The 16386-nt window shown below is 43.8% G+C and overlaps 1 protein-coding gene across 1 annotated transcript; it reads left to right on the plus strand.

Moving 5' to 3' along the window:
• Positions 1-665: 665 nt before the first annotated feature.
• Positions 666-14798, plus strand: abcg8 (ATP-binding cassette, sub-family G (WHITE), member 8; the record flags this gene model as incomplete). The annotated part of the gene is made up of 13 exons (XM_083775017.1): positions 666-722; positions 3469-3573; positions 4354-4501; positions 5343-5581; positions 6479-6611; positions 7005-7274; positions 7724-7883; positions 8441-8542; positions 8636-8835; positions 9506-9582; positions 10332-10599; positions 12277-12404; positions 14661-14798. The coding sequence occupies 13 exons, from the start codon at positions 666-668 to the stop codon at positions 14796-14798; spliced, it is 2025 nt and encodes a 674-aa protein (XP_083631143.1).
• Positions 14799-16386: the final 1588 nt, after the last annotated feature.

Here is a 16386-nt window from a genome sequence, read left to right on the forward strand (position 1 = left end):
GCTCATCCAACTGACGTGGTGTATATGTATAGGCTATAGGTTATAGTGAAATCAAAGCTAACTTCTGCAGAGATGTCAAAGCGTATAGCCAAAAATGTAGGCTATATACAGTATGTGTGTCCGTGACAGGTCCCTAAAAACGACTGACCGGTGGTGTCCTCTCTCTCAGATGCACACCAACAGAGTGGTGGTTGGCTTATCTCGGAGACCTTTGGTCTGGTGTGGTAAAAAAGAAAAGAAAAAAAGACATAGACCTGCTGTTAAACGACTAGATATCACTGTCAAATCATTCTTTACACAGTAGCCTATAACCAAGGGCAGTGGAACTGACAGCACACCACACTGAGAACTGAGAATGTCGTTATGCATATACTATGGAGGCTGATTTGACACGGTCAGGGCACCGGAGCTACACGAGTGTGTGTGAACGTTTCATTTCGGCAAACCGTGCGTCCATCCTGGAGAAAACTGGAGGAGTTCATTCAGCTGGGACTGGAGACAATAAGTGCAATAGAAGAATCAGAAGAGAGACGGCCTGCAAAAAGTGAGAGTTGAGAGATAGATCGGAGCGCAAAGAGGTGGAAATATTGGAGGACGGAGAGAAGAACCAAGGGGGGAATTGACCCCTGGGGCTCTACAAACTACAACCAACTACTATTTGCATCATGGACACAGAGGTAGACCCTAACCCCGGTCGCACTGCAGGCGGGTCAACACACAAGGTCAGTGAGTCTGCATTCTGCAAACATGGGAATCATTTCAATGTTAAAGGACCACTTCACCACTTTTCAACCTATCTTCATTATAATAGGTCCTCACTAATAATCATGATAAAATGGCACGATTGTTTTCTACTCAGTCTGTGTCTCATAGGAGGGCTGTGGGCAGTTTAGAAACCGTCTTCCAGTGACATCATCATTAGACAAGTTTAAAAATGTTTAGATTTTCATTATCGTGAGAACGATGGCTTCCATTTTCGCATTGCAACTTTTCAGGACTGGAAAGCCTGCAGTTTTTATTAGCTTGTATTCCCCATCGATGATGTCACTGGAAGACGGTTTCTGAACTGCCCACAGCCCTCCTATGATACACAGACCGAGTAGAAAAGAATTGCACTATTTTTTCTAGATTTTTAGTGAAGACCTATTATATGAAGATAGGTTGAAAAGTGGTGAAGTGGTCCTTTAATGGCGGGACTTATACTGGACACTGTATACAACATGATATAAAGGACATAGTGGTGGCATTTACAGTAGCTTTGAGTGAATCATATTTGCTCCATCTCTCCCTGACAATGAATTTTAAAGTCTTGCATGATTCATTATTCAAATAAATCATTGGAGTTTCCCTCTCCTATGACTAGAAGGGGCATTATAGTCACCCTCCATACAGCATTCAACTGCTTGGCTAAATACAATTATTAGATTTTTATTTATATCTCAAATCTCATTGAGGTCCTTACTGTAGGTTTGACTGGCAGGTAGAATAGAAAAGTAAGCATTTCTGATAGATTCAGGACTCGAGGCATGAGGTCAATGGGTACATATCTAAAGGCAGTATAGAGGTCCCAGCCGGTTTAAATAGCTGCATCAGCACTAAAATAAATGTAAAACCCTTTTGTTTAGCTTTATTTTACATACTGTATGGTTAGAGACCGGAAAATGAGAGCAGAAAGAGGCAATGACTTTCACATACAGTAGGCCTACACCTACAGTACCAATACATGGAGATTATGTTAAAAAGTATCTGTGACAACCTTCCCAGTAACGTTCTACAGGCTGTGGTGGCTAATCAAGATCAATTTATAAATCTGAGTGTGCACCCAATGCACCAAAAAAGGTCTCACAGGTCCATTACCCATGGGTACATCTGTACACTCTCACAGTTAATTTAACACTCATGTTTTTCTGTGTATTTGTAAAAAGTAGTAGTTGTCCTGTCCATGTAGTAGAAGTTGACCAGTGCAAATGCTTGTGAATAGCAATTAATATATTTTTTCCTGGGTCTCTGGTATTTTAGGTCAAAACTAGGTCTTTTGTTTTTTCTATTCTGTATGTACCCTTTTACTAATATTTATACGTGTATGTATAAATATGTAATGTTGATTGTTTTCTGTATAGGGACTAGTACTACAGATGGAAATTACTAGCATTCTTGCTAAATCCGGCATATTTACATTGTATTTGTGGCATATAAATATTAAAAGCAATATGTAATCTTAAACACATCCAAATTCACTTGAATCCACACACACAGTGTGAGGTATCATTCCAGTGCAAGCTCAGTGATAGTGGACTCATTTAAAAGTCATGGTCAAGATAAGGCGTAACCTATAATTGGAGACAAAGCTGCCACCTCGAACCCATATCGTGTTATGGTTTAGACCATCAGTCTGTCTTAGATCTGTGAACTTATCTAAATGAGAGAATGACAAGATTACGTAACCATACTGTAACAACATTAGGCTGTGTTTCAAATTGACCCTCGACCCACAAAAGGGCTCAGGCAGCAATTGTTTACACATACAAACAAGCACACGTGTCGTGCACGCACACGTGCACATGCACGTGCGTGACAGAGTTCAGGTGTATGATTAATGACTATGGTGCTGACTATTTTAACGACTATGATGTGTACAGTAGATAGCAAATGGCTGTTAAAGTTAAGGACAATGTCCTTTAATGACCTTTCTGAGGCACATACTGTACAGTATACACTGTAAAACGTGTTAGAGTGTATAGTAGTTGTATTACAGGTTAATTTGGTCACAATTGTACACTCGAGTGTACAATTGTGACCAAATTAACCTGTAATACAACTACGAGTTACAAATGGATAAATTGACAATTTTGCTGAGCTGTGTAGTGATTCTCAGACAAGAAGAATTACCATGTCACATTACTACATTATGGCTACCTATATGTAACCATACCCACATATATGGCCACATACTGTATGCTTAACAATGACCCGGCATTGTTAGTCAATGTCAATAATGTTTCTGTATACGGATCATTCTTGGCATTGCCATCGTACCACCAAGAATCTCTGCAAAGAAAACTGGAGCAAAGAGGTTGTTAGAGGGGGAATACTTGAACCATCCTAAAAACATTACTCAAGTGCCCTTAGTCAGTCTGACTCATTATTATTATATGAGGCTAAATTATCCATCATATACGTGTGTTGAACTCATTTACCCCATTCTGAACGGGCACCCATTTTGGTGTCAGCATCATGTCATGCTTTAGCTATTGAAAAATAGCAGATCTACAAGCTCATATCGCGCCACCGAGTGGCGCGATACGAGCTTGTAGGTCTGCTATTTTTGAAAAATCGAAGACACTTTTAGAATCTGATCTCAGGTCAGAATGGGTTAATAATGAAACTGTCAGGATGTAATAGACATTTTTAGAATCTGATCTCAGGTCAGAATGGGTTAACCCTCTCTCTCTCTTTCTACCATGTCAGAGTCGCGACATAGAGTTGTTCTCGTCACCAGAGGAAGACAGCAGTCTGTATTTCACCTACAGCGGCGGATGCAATGAGCTGGAGGTCAAAGACCTGCACTATGAGGTAACTACTGGACATTAGGGCTGCTTTCTTTCTTGGCAAGATAGAAACCCTCTCCGGAGAAAGCGCACTTCACCACATTAGCGTCTCTATTCTGGTGCGAACATTCGTTGAAAATGGCAGATCTATAAACTCGCATGCGTTCGTTGAGTGCATGCGTGTTCCTGACACAAAACATTTTGGGACACTTTTGTACATCAAATCAGTTGATTGGGAATTGCATGTTAAATTGGGGACTAAACTGGAAACTTGTCCAGCTCAATAATGGCCGCTATTGAAGCCCTCAAAATGGAGCACTTAAAGATGGCGGCCACCACTATGCTGAAACATTATAAAACACACGCACACCGTTGGTGTACACTTGGATTCAGCAGCCCTTAATACCCCTAAAAACATTAAAAGCATTAACACGATTTGCCTTCAGCACTTAAGCACATTTTCTGAAATCCTAGCCTATAATCTGTTATATTCTGATAGTAGCTGAAGAGAAATGAAGACTGAACAAACACTCTACAGTATATATCAATGAGCACTGTCAGAATATAGAGATATTTAACACTTATTTTAACAAAGAAATATCACCTACTGTACGTACCTTACCCTTTAAGTTTAAGGTTAAGCTGTTAATGATTAGGGTTAGATCCGTTATATGGAAGGAATGACGACAAAGCAATGTGCCTGAAAGTTTGGAAAACTTGTGTGTGTGTGTGTGTGTGTGTGTGTGTGTGTGTGTGCGCGAGTGCGTGCGTGTGCGTGTGTGTGTGCGTGCATGCGTCACACTAGGTGGACACAGCAGCCCAGATCCCCTGGTATGAGAGGCTGTCGGAGTTTAAGATGCCCTGGGAGACGAAGGGAGACAAACAGACAGCCATCAACAGGCTCAATCTCCGAGTCCACAGTGGACAGATGCTGGCCATCATAGGCAGCTCAGGTAACATAAACATAGTGTATTTAAAATCCATTTTGGGGCGGGAACCCCTTTCGGTGTTTTAAACATTAGGTTATAATTTAGCTATTGAAAAATAGCAGATCTACAAGCTCATATAGCGCGCCACCGAGTGGCGCGCTACGAGCTTGTAGGTCTGCTATTTTTGAAAAATCGTTAAAATGTGGCGCAAATCATTGAATATTATATTTCAGAGCGAACATTTTTAACTAAAATGTTTGCTTCTGGGGGGGTCCCTGGAACTACATATTTTGAGATGGGGGTCCGTGGCCCAATAGAGATAATTCTGGGGGTCCTTGACATGAAAAAGGTTGAGTACCACTGACATACTGTAGTTATGTCAGAAGCCATTTAGAAGCCTTTTTTTTATCGACCTCAGTCCAAAATAGGTTAAGTAACGGCTGCATGCACGCAAATAAGAGTGTCTGCCAGAACGTGTCCCAAAGTTTGTGAGCAGACGCTGACTACACGCTAAACCAAAGCGTTTAGGTTATAAACACTTATTTGTAACACTTTTTAAACGTGTCACAGTGTTTAGATTATAATCAGAAGAACATGTTTAATCGCCAGTAACGCTTTTTAAACACAAACGTGTTTAGCTTTTACTATCATAGTCAGTCATAGCCTATAGGTGTTTAGAATTCGAACACTAGTTGTTTGAGTGAGGTGTTTGAGTGAACTTGTGTTCTACTGTATTTTATGACCACTAATAAACATTTGGCATTTTATTATTACACACTGGTGTTTATGTTTTAAACGCGTCACATGTTCCAGGGATTTACAGTGTACTAGTGTTAATTACCCGTCTAACCAACCCCACCCCCAGGCTGCGGCAAAACCTCCCTGCTGGACATCATAACGTGCCGCGACGAGAGCGGCGCCATCAAGTCGGGTCAGATCCTGATCAACGGGAAGCCCAGCACGCCGCGGGTGGTGCGCAAGAACATCGCCCACGTGCGCCAGGACGACCGCCTGCTGCCACACCTCAGCGTCCGAGAGACCTTGGCCTTCGTGGCCAAGCTCAGGCTCCCTACGCACTTCACCCAGGCTCAAAAGGACAAGAGGGTAAGGGCCGATTCATACTCCTATTTTAGAGCCGAATAAAAGTCGGTTCGGCGCTGTAGAGCCTACAATGTGACGTTATTTGAGGTTCGGGGGGGCGGGGACCGTCCTAAAATCGGCTCTTCGGTGCTACTGAAAATTTCTGACGAGCCGAAATCATTTCGGCACTACAGCGCCCGAAACAGCGGTAAAATAGGAGTATGAATCGGCCCTATGTTTGTAACAGGATCCAAACGATATCCAATGTATGTAGTACAGGCCGTTTAGCCATGGAGCCGAATGGAGTGGAGATATTATCTCCTTTGGACCTCGCTTTAGTTTTGAATTGAAGGAATTCTAAACTCCTGCCTTAATAAATTTGTCTTTAAGCACGACCATGCTTTCCAAAGAGCACACGGCTCAAGTCACATTCTCCTTCCGTTGTGTGAACTTTCAACATACTTCCTGCTTACTGTAGAATGCACACACAGGCTTTATCAGTCCGGTACTGTATTGGAGTGGCAAATAACACCAAGAAGACGGATAGTTTAATTTGATTGATTAATTTTGATGATAAAGTCCGTCCCTTAAAACCCATTTTGGGGGCGGGAACCCCTTTTGGTGTTAGCATTATGCTATGCTTTAGCTATTGAAAAATAGCAGATCTACAAGCTCATAGCGCACCACCGAGTGGCGCGCTACGAGCTTGTAGGTCTGCTATTTTTGAAGAATCGTGAAAAGTGACATGAAAGTGAAAGAACGACTGACGTAGAAAGAAAACAGTCAGGATTCAGAAGACATTTGCAGAATCGTTCCCAGGTCAAAATGGGTGAATCACTTTACTGTATAGCCTATATACCTTGATGATGTTCCATCTGCACGGATACCGCCTAACATACCTGACCGTGTCTACCGTCGCAGGTTGATGATGTCATTGCAGAGCTGCGGCTGCGACAGTGCGCCAACACCAGGGTGGGGAATGAGTACGTGAGGGGCGTGTCCGGAGGAGAGAGGAGGAGAGTCAGCATAGCTGTCCAACTGCTCTGGAACCCTGGTGAGAAAGTACAGTAGTTTTCTATTGAAAATGATGATTTCTATTTATTAATTAGCGTCATGGCCTTCCAAGAAAGCCCAGCCCATATGGACACACACAGTATGTGACTGTTAATCCAATACCTTTAATGCGACCGCACACAATCAATAACTTCCACCGCGCTTCTGACTTCTCTGATGCCATATCCTCTTAGATCAATGACATTGATGTATAAAGGTAATGGGTCGCACACAGAGTGGCAAGTGTGAGTTTTTCCATTTATTGTATCTTTACATGAGAACAAATGTTTCGGCTATCCAGCCTTCGTCAATCTCAGACAGACAGACGCACAGACCTGTACTTGGTATAGGTCTTCAACCTGCTCCCCTCCTCTTTGCCCACCCCCTTAATAAGGCATCCTGATCCTGGACGAGCCCACGTCGGGCCTGGACAGCTTCACGGCCCACAACCTGGTGATCACCCTGTCCCGCCTGGCCCGGGGCAACCGGCTGGTGCTGCTGTCCGTCCACCAGCCGCGCTCCGACATCTTCCAGCTGTTCGACCTGGTGGTGCTGCTGTCCTCCGGGTCGGCGGTCTACTGCGGGCCCGCCCGCGACATGGTGCCCTACTTCACCGCCCTGGGACACCCCTGCCCCCGATACTGCAACCCTTCGGACTTCTACGGTATATGGGTCGAATGCGCGGAGCATGGGGGGGTGGCAAGAGAGAGGGAGGGGGGCTCGTCTTTGGAAGGATGAGGTTCTGTCATGAGATTTGTTTTAGTACTGGTCCAGAGATATACTATTATCCACCAGACACAGAACTACTCACGTACTGTTTATACAGTCAAATGGAACTCAAAGTGTAAAGATCTAATCGAATGGACTTAAAGGGTCAATCTGGTTGAATTTAGCTCTTACTTAAGGTGCATAACATACATACATTGTGATGACAGACTGGACCAGACAAGTATACACAGCTGACTAATGATGTGCCCCAACCCTATACCTTTCAACGCTCACTCTGCTCGTGTGTGTGTGTGTGTGTGTGTGTGTGTGTGTGTGTGTGTGTGTGTGTGTGTGTGTGTGTGTGTGTGTGTGTGTGTGTGTGTGTGTGTGTGTGTGTGCGTCCAGTGGATCTGATCAGTATAGATAGGCGCAGTCCAGAGAAGGAGAGGGAGTGTTTGGAGCGTGCAAGGGTCCTGGCTGCACAGTTCATGGACAAGGTGCGGGACACGGACGACTACATGTGGAAGCCAGATGGATCCAGTGTGGCACTGACAGACAATGAGAGGTAGCTGTAGATGTGTGTGTGTGTGTGTGTGTGTGTGTGTGTGTGTGTGTGTGTGTGTGTGTGTGTGTGTGTGTGTGTGTGTGTGTGTGTGTGTGTGTTCTTCTGTCTTAACCTGAAGAAAGAAATTGTCCGCACACAGTATCATACTCTCCCGTGCTTTCAAGTTTAACCCATTTTTGTATACCAAGGATGGACCACCAAAATGTGGCCCAGAGGACAATATTTACGTTAAAAATGCAAATGTATTCAAAATGTTTCGCTTTCAAGATTGTTCTGCTATGTTTGAGAACCACCGTTCAAAATCCTAAGAGATAAAAATCTAAAAAGGCAGATACTTTTCCAGGTTTTAACGGACGGGTTTAACAAACAACGTTTCGCCCCCAAGAAGCCCAGTCAACGAAGTATACACTACGTATAGGGTTTATAACTTAAGTGGTCAATAATCTGATTCTGGATGATATTACAGCCAATCTGTCCTCTCCTCTGCTCAGCCATCAGTCACTGGATAAAATAAAGCAGTGGAGGGAACAAATAAACGGCTGTCTCTTCCCTCCCAGTGCTCAGCAGCCCAGCAGAGAGAAGGCAGAGGAGCTGATCACTGTGTCCCAACAGAAGGACAGACTGCCTGGCAGACTGCACCAGTTCACCACACTCATCAGGTGAAAGCAACACACACACTCACACACACACACACACACACACACACACACACACACACGCGTGACACCTCAACTTTCTCATCTTCCCCTCAGGCGTAACATGTACAATGACTTCAGAGACCTGGTCACCCTATTGGTCCATGGCTTCGAGGCGCTCCTCATGTCGCTGCTGGTTGGCTGTCTTTACTACGGGGCGGGACAAGAGCGTCTGTCCATCCAGGACACGGTGGCTCTCCTCTACATGATCGGAGCTCTGACTCCGTTCGCTGTGGTGCTGGACGTCATAGCCAAATGTGAGTGATTGACAGCCGTCAAACTGTCATTCACCACTTGGATTCTTAAACTCTTATTTTATACTTCGCCCTACGGTGGTGTGTGTGTCGCATGACAGATATAGCTGATCTGCAAGCTCACACCGTGTCGCCTCGTGATCTCTTTTGAGCTAGATGTGTTTTATATTATATTATACACATTAATGTTATTAAAGTTTAGAGTATTGGCATGTCAGGAAAGAGTCAAAGGTAGAATGCCAACATGTAAATTTGGCAGTTTTAGGTGTCATAGAACCGTTTTAATTTCCATAAAGAGTCAAAGGTAGAATGCCAGTTTTAGGTGTCATAGAACCGTTTTAATTTCCATAAACAATGTTATTTTATTACACTCATTGACATTGCCGTCCTTGTCGCCCGAAATTAGAACCCGGGTCTAGCGTGTGGAAAGCCAACATCTTAACTTAACCGCTAGCGTAAAGGGGAATTCCCCTTGGTCAAGGGAGATATTAGGCGTTTGGTTATTATGCAGAGGCTCTGAGCCACCACTGCTACACTTAGTGACACTAAAGGGGCAACAAATAGAAAATGTTGAGGGAAGCTAACAGAACAGTTCCAAGGTGAAATGGTCAATCTGTGAGCTACAATCTCAGCCTCTACTAAGCCTAACTAAGCCTTTCTTCACACCTTATAGGTCATTCAGAGAGGGCCATGCTGTATCATGAGCTGGAGGACGGCATGTACAATCACACTTCTTACTTCTTCGCCAAGGTATAACACTACAGTGCTACAGTATACAGTATAGCCTCGTGCAAGGCAAAAGCCTCAGTGGTCCTATATACTCAAAATATTTTAACTGGGGACCCCCCCACCCCGACGAGCACTTGGAGTTGTTTAATGACATTTTGTTTGACAGATAAATATTGTGAAAATAGCAGATCTGTAAATCTCACAACGCCTCACGTTGCCTGTTTCTTGTATTATTTGACAAGGAGTAGTTCACACAAATAAATTACTTATTTTCTATGAATTACACACCCCATAAAGCCTTGAATTCATGAAGATTGATTTTGTTTTGTTGCATATTATTTACAAACTTTTAAACTTTGTAAATTAATTTTCTAATAAATATGAATATGAAGGCTGGAAATGTAATGCTTTATTGATATAACAAAATAAAAAAAGATGCTTTGTTTCAACTTAAATTGCACTATAAATCAAATGTGGGGTCAAGATTCCATTCCCCCATAAATTTAAAGTTTGAGAACCTATGATGAAAACATTCCTGAGAACACACCCTTTAAAAACCAGTAGGGGTCAGTCTCGCTCCATGTGGAAGAAATAATTATGTGTAAACATTTTGATTGTTATTACAAACCATACTGTAGGCCTACAATAACCACTTCAGCCCTATATACCTATCTCGGCCTTTTAAAAAATAGCAGATCTACGAGCTCACAATGCGTTGTTAATACTCACCGATTGTCCTCTCTCACACACGACACAATCCAAATCCACAGATCCTCGGAGAGCTGCCGGAGCACTGCGCGTTCACCCTGGTCTACGCCCTGCCCATCTACTGGCTGGCCGGCCTCAACGAGGCCCCGGAGCGCTTCCTGCTCAACTTCCTGCTGGTGTGGCTGATGGTGTACTGCAGCCGCTGCATGGCGCTGTTCGTGGCCGCCGCCCTGCCCACGCTGCAGACCTCCGCCTTCATGGGCAACGCCCTGTTCACCGTCTTCTACCTGACCGGAGGCTTCGTCATCAGCCTGGACAACATGTGGCTCGGTGAGAGAGGACAGTGAGAGTATACTGTAGAGATGCTAATATGGTATCTTCCTCGGATTCGGGTTCATGGAAACGCCCCCCCCCCCCCCCCCCAGCCACCGCGTTAGTTTTACTGAGGTTAGGTTTAGGTATAGTTTTACTGAGGTTAAGGTTAGGGTTAGGTATAGTTTTACTGAGGTTAGGGTTAGGTTTAGGTATAGTTTTACTGAGGTTAGGGTTAGGTTTAGGTATAGTTTTACTGAGGTTAAGGTTAGGTTTAGGTATAGTTTTACTGAGGTTAGGGTTAGGTTTAGGTATAGTTTTACTGAGGTTAAGGTTAGGGTTAGGTTTAGGTATAGGCTGTCAATCACAGCGACTGGCCAGTCACAGCGCACCATTTGGCTGGGGGGCGTTTCCAAGAACCCGAATCCGAGGAAGATACCATATTAGCACTGTAGACCAGAGGTTCCCAAGCTTTATCACGGCAAGGACCCCCAGATTGACATAAATTAGCCCCGCGGACCCCCCCATTTGAAAAGATATGCCAGGGACCCCCCCATAAGAGAAGGTCTTTACGGCTCTAGCAGTGATTCTCAACCTTTTTAATGTCAAGGACCCTCGGTTTGACAATATGCATTAGGCTACGGACCCGCTTTCCCCCATTTAATGGCATTTCTATCTCTGGGACCCTCAATTTATATTGTTAAAATCAATGTTAATTTTAACAAATGACATTTATAGAATCGTTCCCAGGTCAAAATGGTTTAATGAAAATGCTGTCATGATCCAATACCCCGTTCCAGTTGAAACACAGGTGAAGTATCTTTGTCCACGTAACACAGAAGCAGACTTCTCCTAAACGACTCAGACCTAACCCTAAACTGTGGGAAGGAAATATCCTTAACTCACAGTTTGTGCCGCCTAATCCAATCTGAAGCCAAACTCACAGTGGAAAAGTAGTATATTGTCACCATTTAGAGAGCAACGATTCTCAACCTGTTGGCCAGGGCACACTGAAGGCCCAGGAAGACATTGCAAATGCCCCCCCCCCCATATAATTGGCAAATATAAAAACACTAAGATTTTGCTATAACATTGAAGAAGAAGAAAAAAGAAAAAGGTTTAAAGGCAATAAAGAAAAATATTATTGTCTTTAAAAATGTGTTTTCATTTGTGATACCGATAAATAGGAACTTAAAGTAGGCCTATACTACGTCAGTTCCATTGATCTAAGCTGGGACACAATCGAGTGATCGATCATTAAAATAAACATGCTCTGAAAATGCACGGCGAGCGAGTCGGCACACCCATCTGACGACGTGTTAAGTGATCAGATATGGGTGAACGCTCTTGAGATTTTGGATTGGGCGCTGTTCCTAGAAAAGGTTGACAACCACTGATTTAGAGCATGATTTACTCAAGGATAATACCAAATCTCTCTAATGTCCTCGTTTACAGCACAAGGTTAGACTTGTTCTGTTTTTTGGAGAAGTATGCTAAATGGTCTGGAGTTGTGCAGGCAACCTGTATTGTGGAGAAAGACACTTCACCTGTGTTTCAACTGCATGCACATAGGCCTACTGTACATACTGACATGTCATGTTTGGGCAAACCGTTACTGTAGGCTGGTTAAGTCATAAGTCATGTTAATCATGTATGTGCGTGCGTGTGTCTGTGTGTGTGCGTTGCACTTACCAGTGGCGTCATGGTTCTCCCACGCCTCCTTCATGCGTTGGGGGTTTGAGGGCATGTTGCAGGTGCAGTTCAGAGGCAACATGTACCCAGTCACCATTGGGAACTTCACCTTCCAGGTCGATGGCATCCATGTGAGTTAAAAACTGAACACGTAACAGGGCTGCAACTCTCAATTATTTTCTATTCTTCGATTACCTTTTTGATGAATGGAATAATAGAGAACGTTTTCACTCAATCATTTTTACAAACCGATGAAGAATCTATTGACTAAATAGATTAGTATGATTACACTTCTTTCGATTAACTGTTGCACTCCTAATCACATGTACACTTGTGTTATAGGCCTACTTATATACACGAGACCTAAAATGCACAGCCACTGATGATTTTGTGGTGAACATCTTTCATATAAAGTATTAGATCCACCCTAACAGTTATTTGAAGCAGTTTCCATCTATGTTAGGGCGGCTGTGGCTCAGGAGGTAGAGCAGGTACGTACGTCCAATGATCCCTATGGGTCGGCGGTTCGAATCCCGGCTCCTCCTCCTGTCACCATGTCGAAGTGTCCTTGGGCAAGACACTGAACCCTACATTACCTCCAATGAGTCGGTCGGTGTGAGCTCGCCACCATTGGTGTGTGAATGTGGGAAGTGAGGACGATGGTGTTGACTGTTCGCCGCTTCACCTCCCAATGTATGAATGAATGAACCATTGTGAAGCGCTTTGAGCACTTGGAAAAGCGCTATAAAAATGCAATTAATTGTCTCCACCAGCCGAAGGCATGGGGAGAGTATGTTTTGCACTCCGTCCGTCCGTCCGTGTGTCCGTGTGTCCGTCCGTCCGTCCGTCCGTGACCAGCTAATCTCAGCCACCGTTAACCCGGTCGATGCCAAATTTTGCACACACACTCCCTGGATGCCAACCATGAACCTCTGCCCCAAACTTTCCAGAACGGCCTGTTATAGCGCCACCAGGAGGCCGCTTTGTGCAAAACAAGTTTTTGCACAGTACACCTACAGATTTTGTCCAAACATCACGCAAATTCGTACACAGTCTCTCTAGAGCCATTCAACGAAACCGGTCTTTCATATTTCCAGAACGGCCTGTTATAGCGCCACCAGGAGGCCGCTCCAGGAGGCCGCTTTGTGCAAAACAAGTTTTTGCACAGTACACCTACAGATTTTGTCCAAACATCACGCAAATTGGTACACAGTCTCTCTAGAGCCATTCAACGAAACCAGTCTTTCAGATTTCCAGAACGGCCTGTTATAGCGCCACCAGGAGGCCGCTTTGTGCAAAACAAGTTTTTGCACAGTACACCTACAGATTTTGTCCAAACATCACGCAAATTGGTACACAGTCTCTCTAGAGCCATTCAACGAAACCAGTCTTTCAGATTTCCAGAACGGCCTGTTATAGCGCCACCAGGAGGCCGCTTTGTGCAAAACAAGTTTTTGCACAGTACACCTACAGATTTTGTCCAAACATCACGCAAATTCGTACACAGTCTCTCTAGAGCCATTCAACGAAACCGGTCTTTCATATTTCCAGAACGGCCTGTTATAGCGCCACCAGGAGGCCGCTCCAGGAGGCCGCTTTGTGCAAAACAAGTTTTTGCACAGTACACCTACAGATTTTGTCCAAACATCACGCAAATTGGTACACAGTCTCTCTAGAGCCATTCAACGAAACCAGTCTTTCAGATTTCCAGAACGGCCTGTTATAGCGCCACCAGGAGGTCGCTTTGTGCAAAACAAGTTTTTGCACAGTACACCTACAGATTTTGTCCAAACATCACGCAAATTGGTACACAGTCTCTCTAGAGCCATTCAACGAAACCAGTCTTTCAGATTTCCAGAACGGCCTGTTATAGCGCCACCAGGAGGCCGCTTTGTGCAAAACAAGTTTTTGCACAGTACACCTACAGATTTTGTCCAAACATCACGCAAATTGGTACACAGTCTCTCTAGAGCCATTTAACGAAACCAGTCTTTCAGATTTCTCAGACTCCATCCTGATTGGTTAAGATTGGCTTCCAAAGTTCACAGGAGTGCTCAGTTTCAAACAAAATGCTGCAAATCATGAACACATCGCGTGATTTCCGTGAAATTGTGCACCCACATTCCCACTAGGCAGAGGACGAAATGCCACATGAACAATTTCAACTCAGCCTCAAGGTGGCGCTATAACTGGCCGAAAAGTGTTTTTACCTCTAACTGCACGGATCTGTGGATAACTTTGTATGCCAACTCCCTAGAGGCCAAGGAAAAACCTTTGCCTGGAATTCTTCACATCTGCTCATCCTGGTGGAGACCTGTGACCAGTAGGGCACTTTTTCTAGTTATTATTAAAATGCAATTCATTGTGATGTTTCTCTGTATATCTAGGTGGTGGATGCCATGAAGATGAACCAGTACCCTCTGTACTGCAGCTACCTGGTACTGCTGGCTGTGGTTGTAGCCTTTATGGTACTCTACTACCTGGCACTCAAATTCATCAAGCAGAAGTCAAGCCAAGACTGGTGAACACCACAACTCAGAATGTACAAGTTGTACATCCTCAGAGTGGATAAATGAACACAGAAGGTTTCAGTGTGCCAAGAGTGTAAAGTCGTTTCGTTTCCATCAATGGAGACTCATTTTGGCTTCAGATTCGACTGGTTTCGAAATCTGTCTGTTAGTTGAATACTTGACAATGCCTGAAACTAGTTGATTATTTAGAGAAAACTGGGCCTGGATACATATATTTTGGCTTATAAGCAGCATTTGTTTCGAATGTTTGGGAATTTTGATAGCAATAGTTGAACATTTCGAGGACAAAGAATTGCACAAATTCCAGGCATACAATATATAGGCTACTATATATCGATGGACCAATCTAGTAGCCTGGAATTCAGCCTGGTTTGCTACATTTGTCTTTTTCTCACTTCCTAAGTGAGCCAAATGCAGTCTGGATCCCAGGCTACCAATCTAGTTATAGAGTTTGACCCTCTGTAACTGGTCCTAAACGATTTAATAGCACAAGTACATATTGCAGTGCCGCCGTCTGCCACTGGATGGCAGCAGAACACTTCAGAGTTCGTTTCTACAGGTTTTCAATGATGTAATTTTTCATGCATTTTGCCATTTTCTGTCTTGGCAAATGATTAGAGCGCCACTTTAGCAGATATCCATCTGCAGCTTTTGCCTGTTCCATTTTAAATCTTTGTGTTTTTCTTTTTCTACAGCTTAATCTTTTTTGTATATGTAAAGGTTATTAAGCTTAACATGTGTGCCTCATTATAGGCAATGCAGAGAGAAATGTTTAGTAAGTCACACTCCGAAAAGGAGCTTGCGTTTGTTGTGTTCTCAAAGATTGAAGATTATGTAAAACGGCTTTTTTTCTTTCCTTTTTTTGCACTGGTGCAAAAGCCTGATAAATGTATTGCCGACGTGTTTTGGATCCATATTAGTAAAACAATAAATCCAGTTGCTCCACTTGAAGATGTTTTTCTTCCTTAACGGTATAGAATGACGAGACCGTCCTCTGGTTCTTTCTCAAGGAATATTCAGACGGTATAATGAGACTTTGGAATTACACAATTTATATTACATCATTTACATAATAAAAATAAACTAGGGATCCAAAAATCTCAGGATCCACATACAGTAGATATGGCTATGGCTCTAATGTGGATGTCAGACTTTGTGACCAGCTCATCAATGACATGGGTCATCTATGACGTCCTTTATCTCTAGGACACATCTATGATGTATGACTCCAAATGTCACACTGCAATCCAAGGTCACTGCAGAACAATGTCAAGATCATCTTATCTTCATATCGATCTATATAAGAGAACCGTTCGCCCCACCGATACCGATAACCGTTCCACACACGCGTTCCACACCACCGCAGGGGGTGCAGTGCCCGGTGCCGAGTCGTACCAGAACCGCCCCAAAAGGCCTCTGTCCGGGCTCTGGACAGGTGGAGCTGGCCTGTTCTGACATCACAACACTCCATATTTGGGCATGCCTGAAACAGGACTCCATAGGAATAAAGGGACAGACAGATACAGAAATCTCCAAATATGGGTATAAAAAGGGACACGGACAGATGGGTGGAACGGGTACT

The sequence above is a fragment of the Protomyctophum parallelum genome, assembly GCF_964188405.1.
Source record: "Protomyctophum parallelum genome assembly, chromosome: 10".
In the NCBI taxonomy this organism is placed as follows: Eukaryota; Metazoa; Chordata; class Actinopteri; order Myctophiformes; family Myctophidae; genus Protomyctophum; species Protomyctophum parallelum.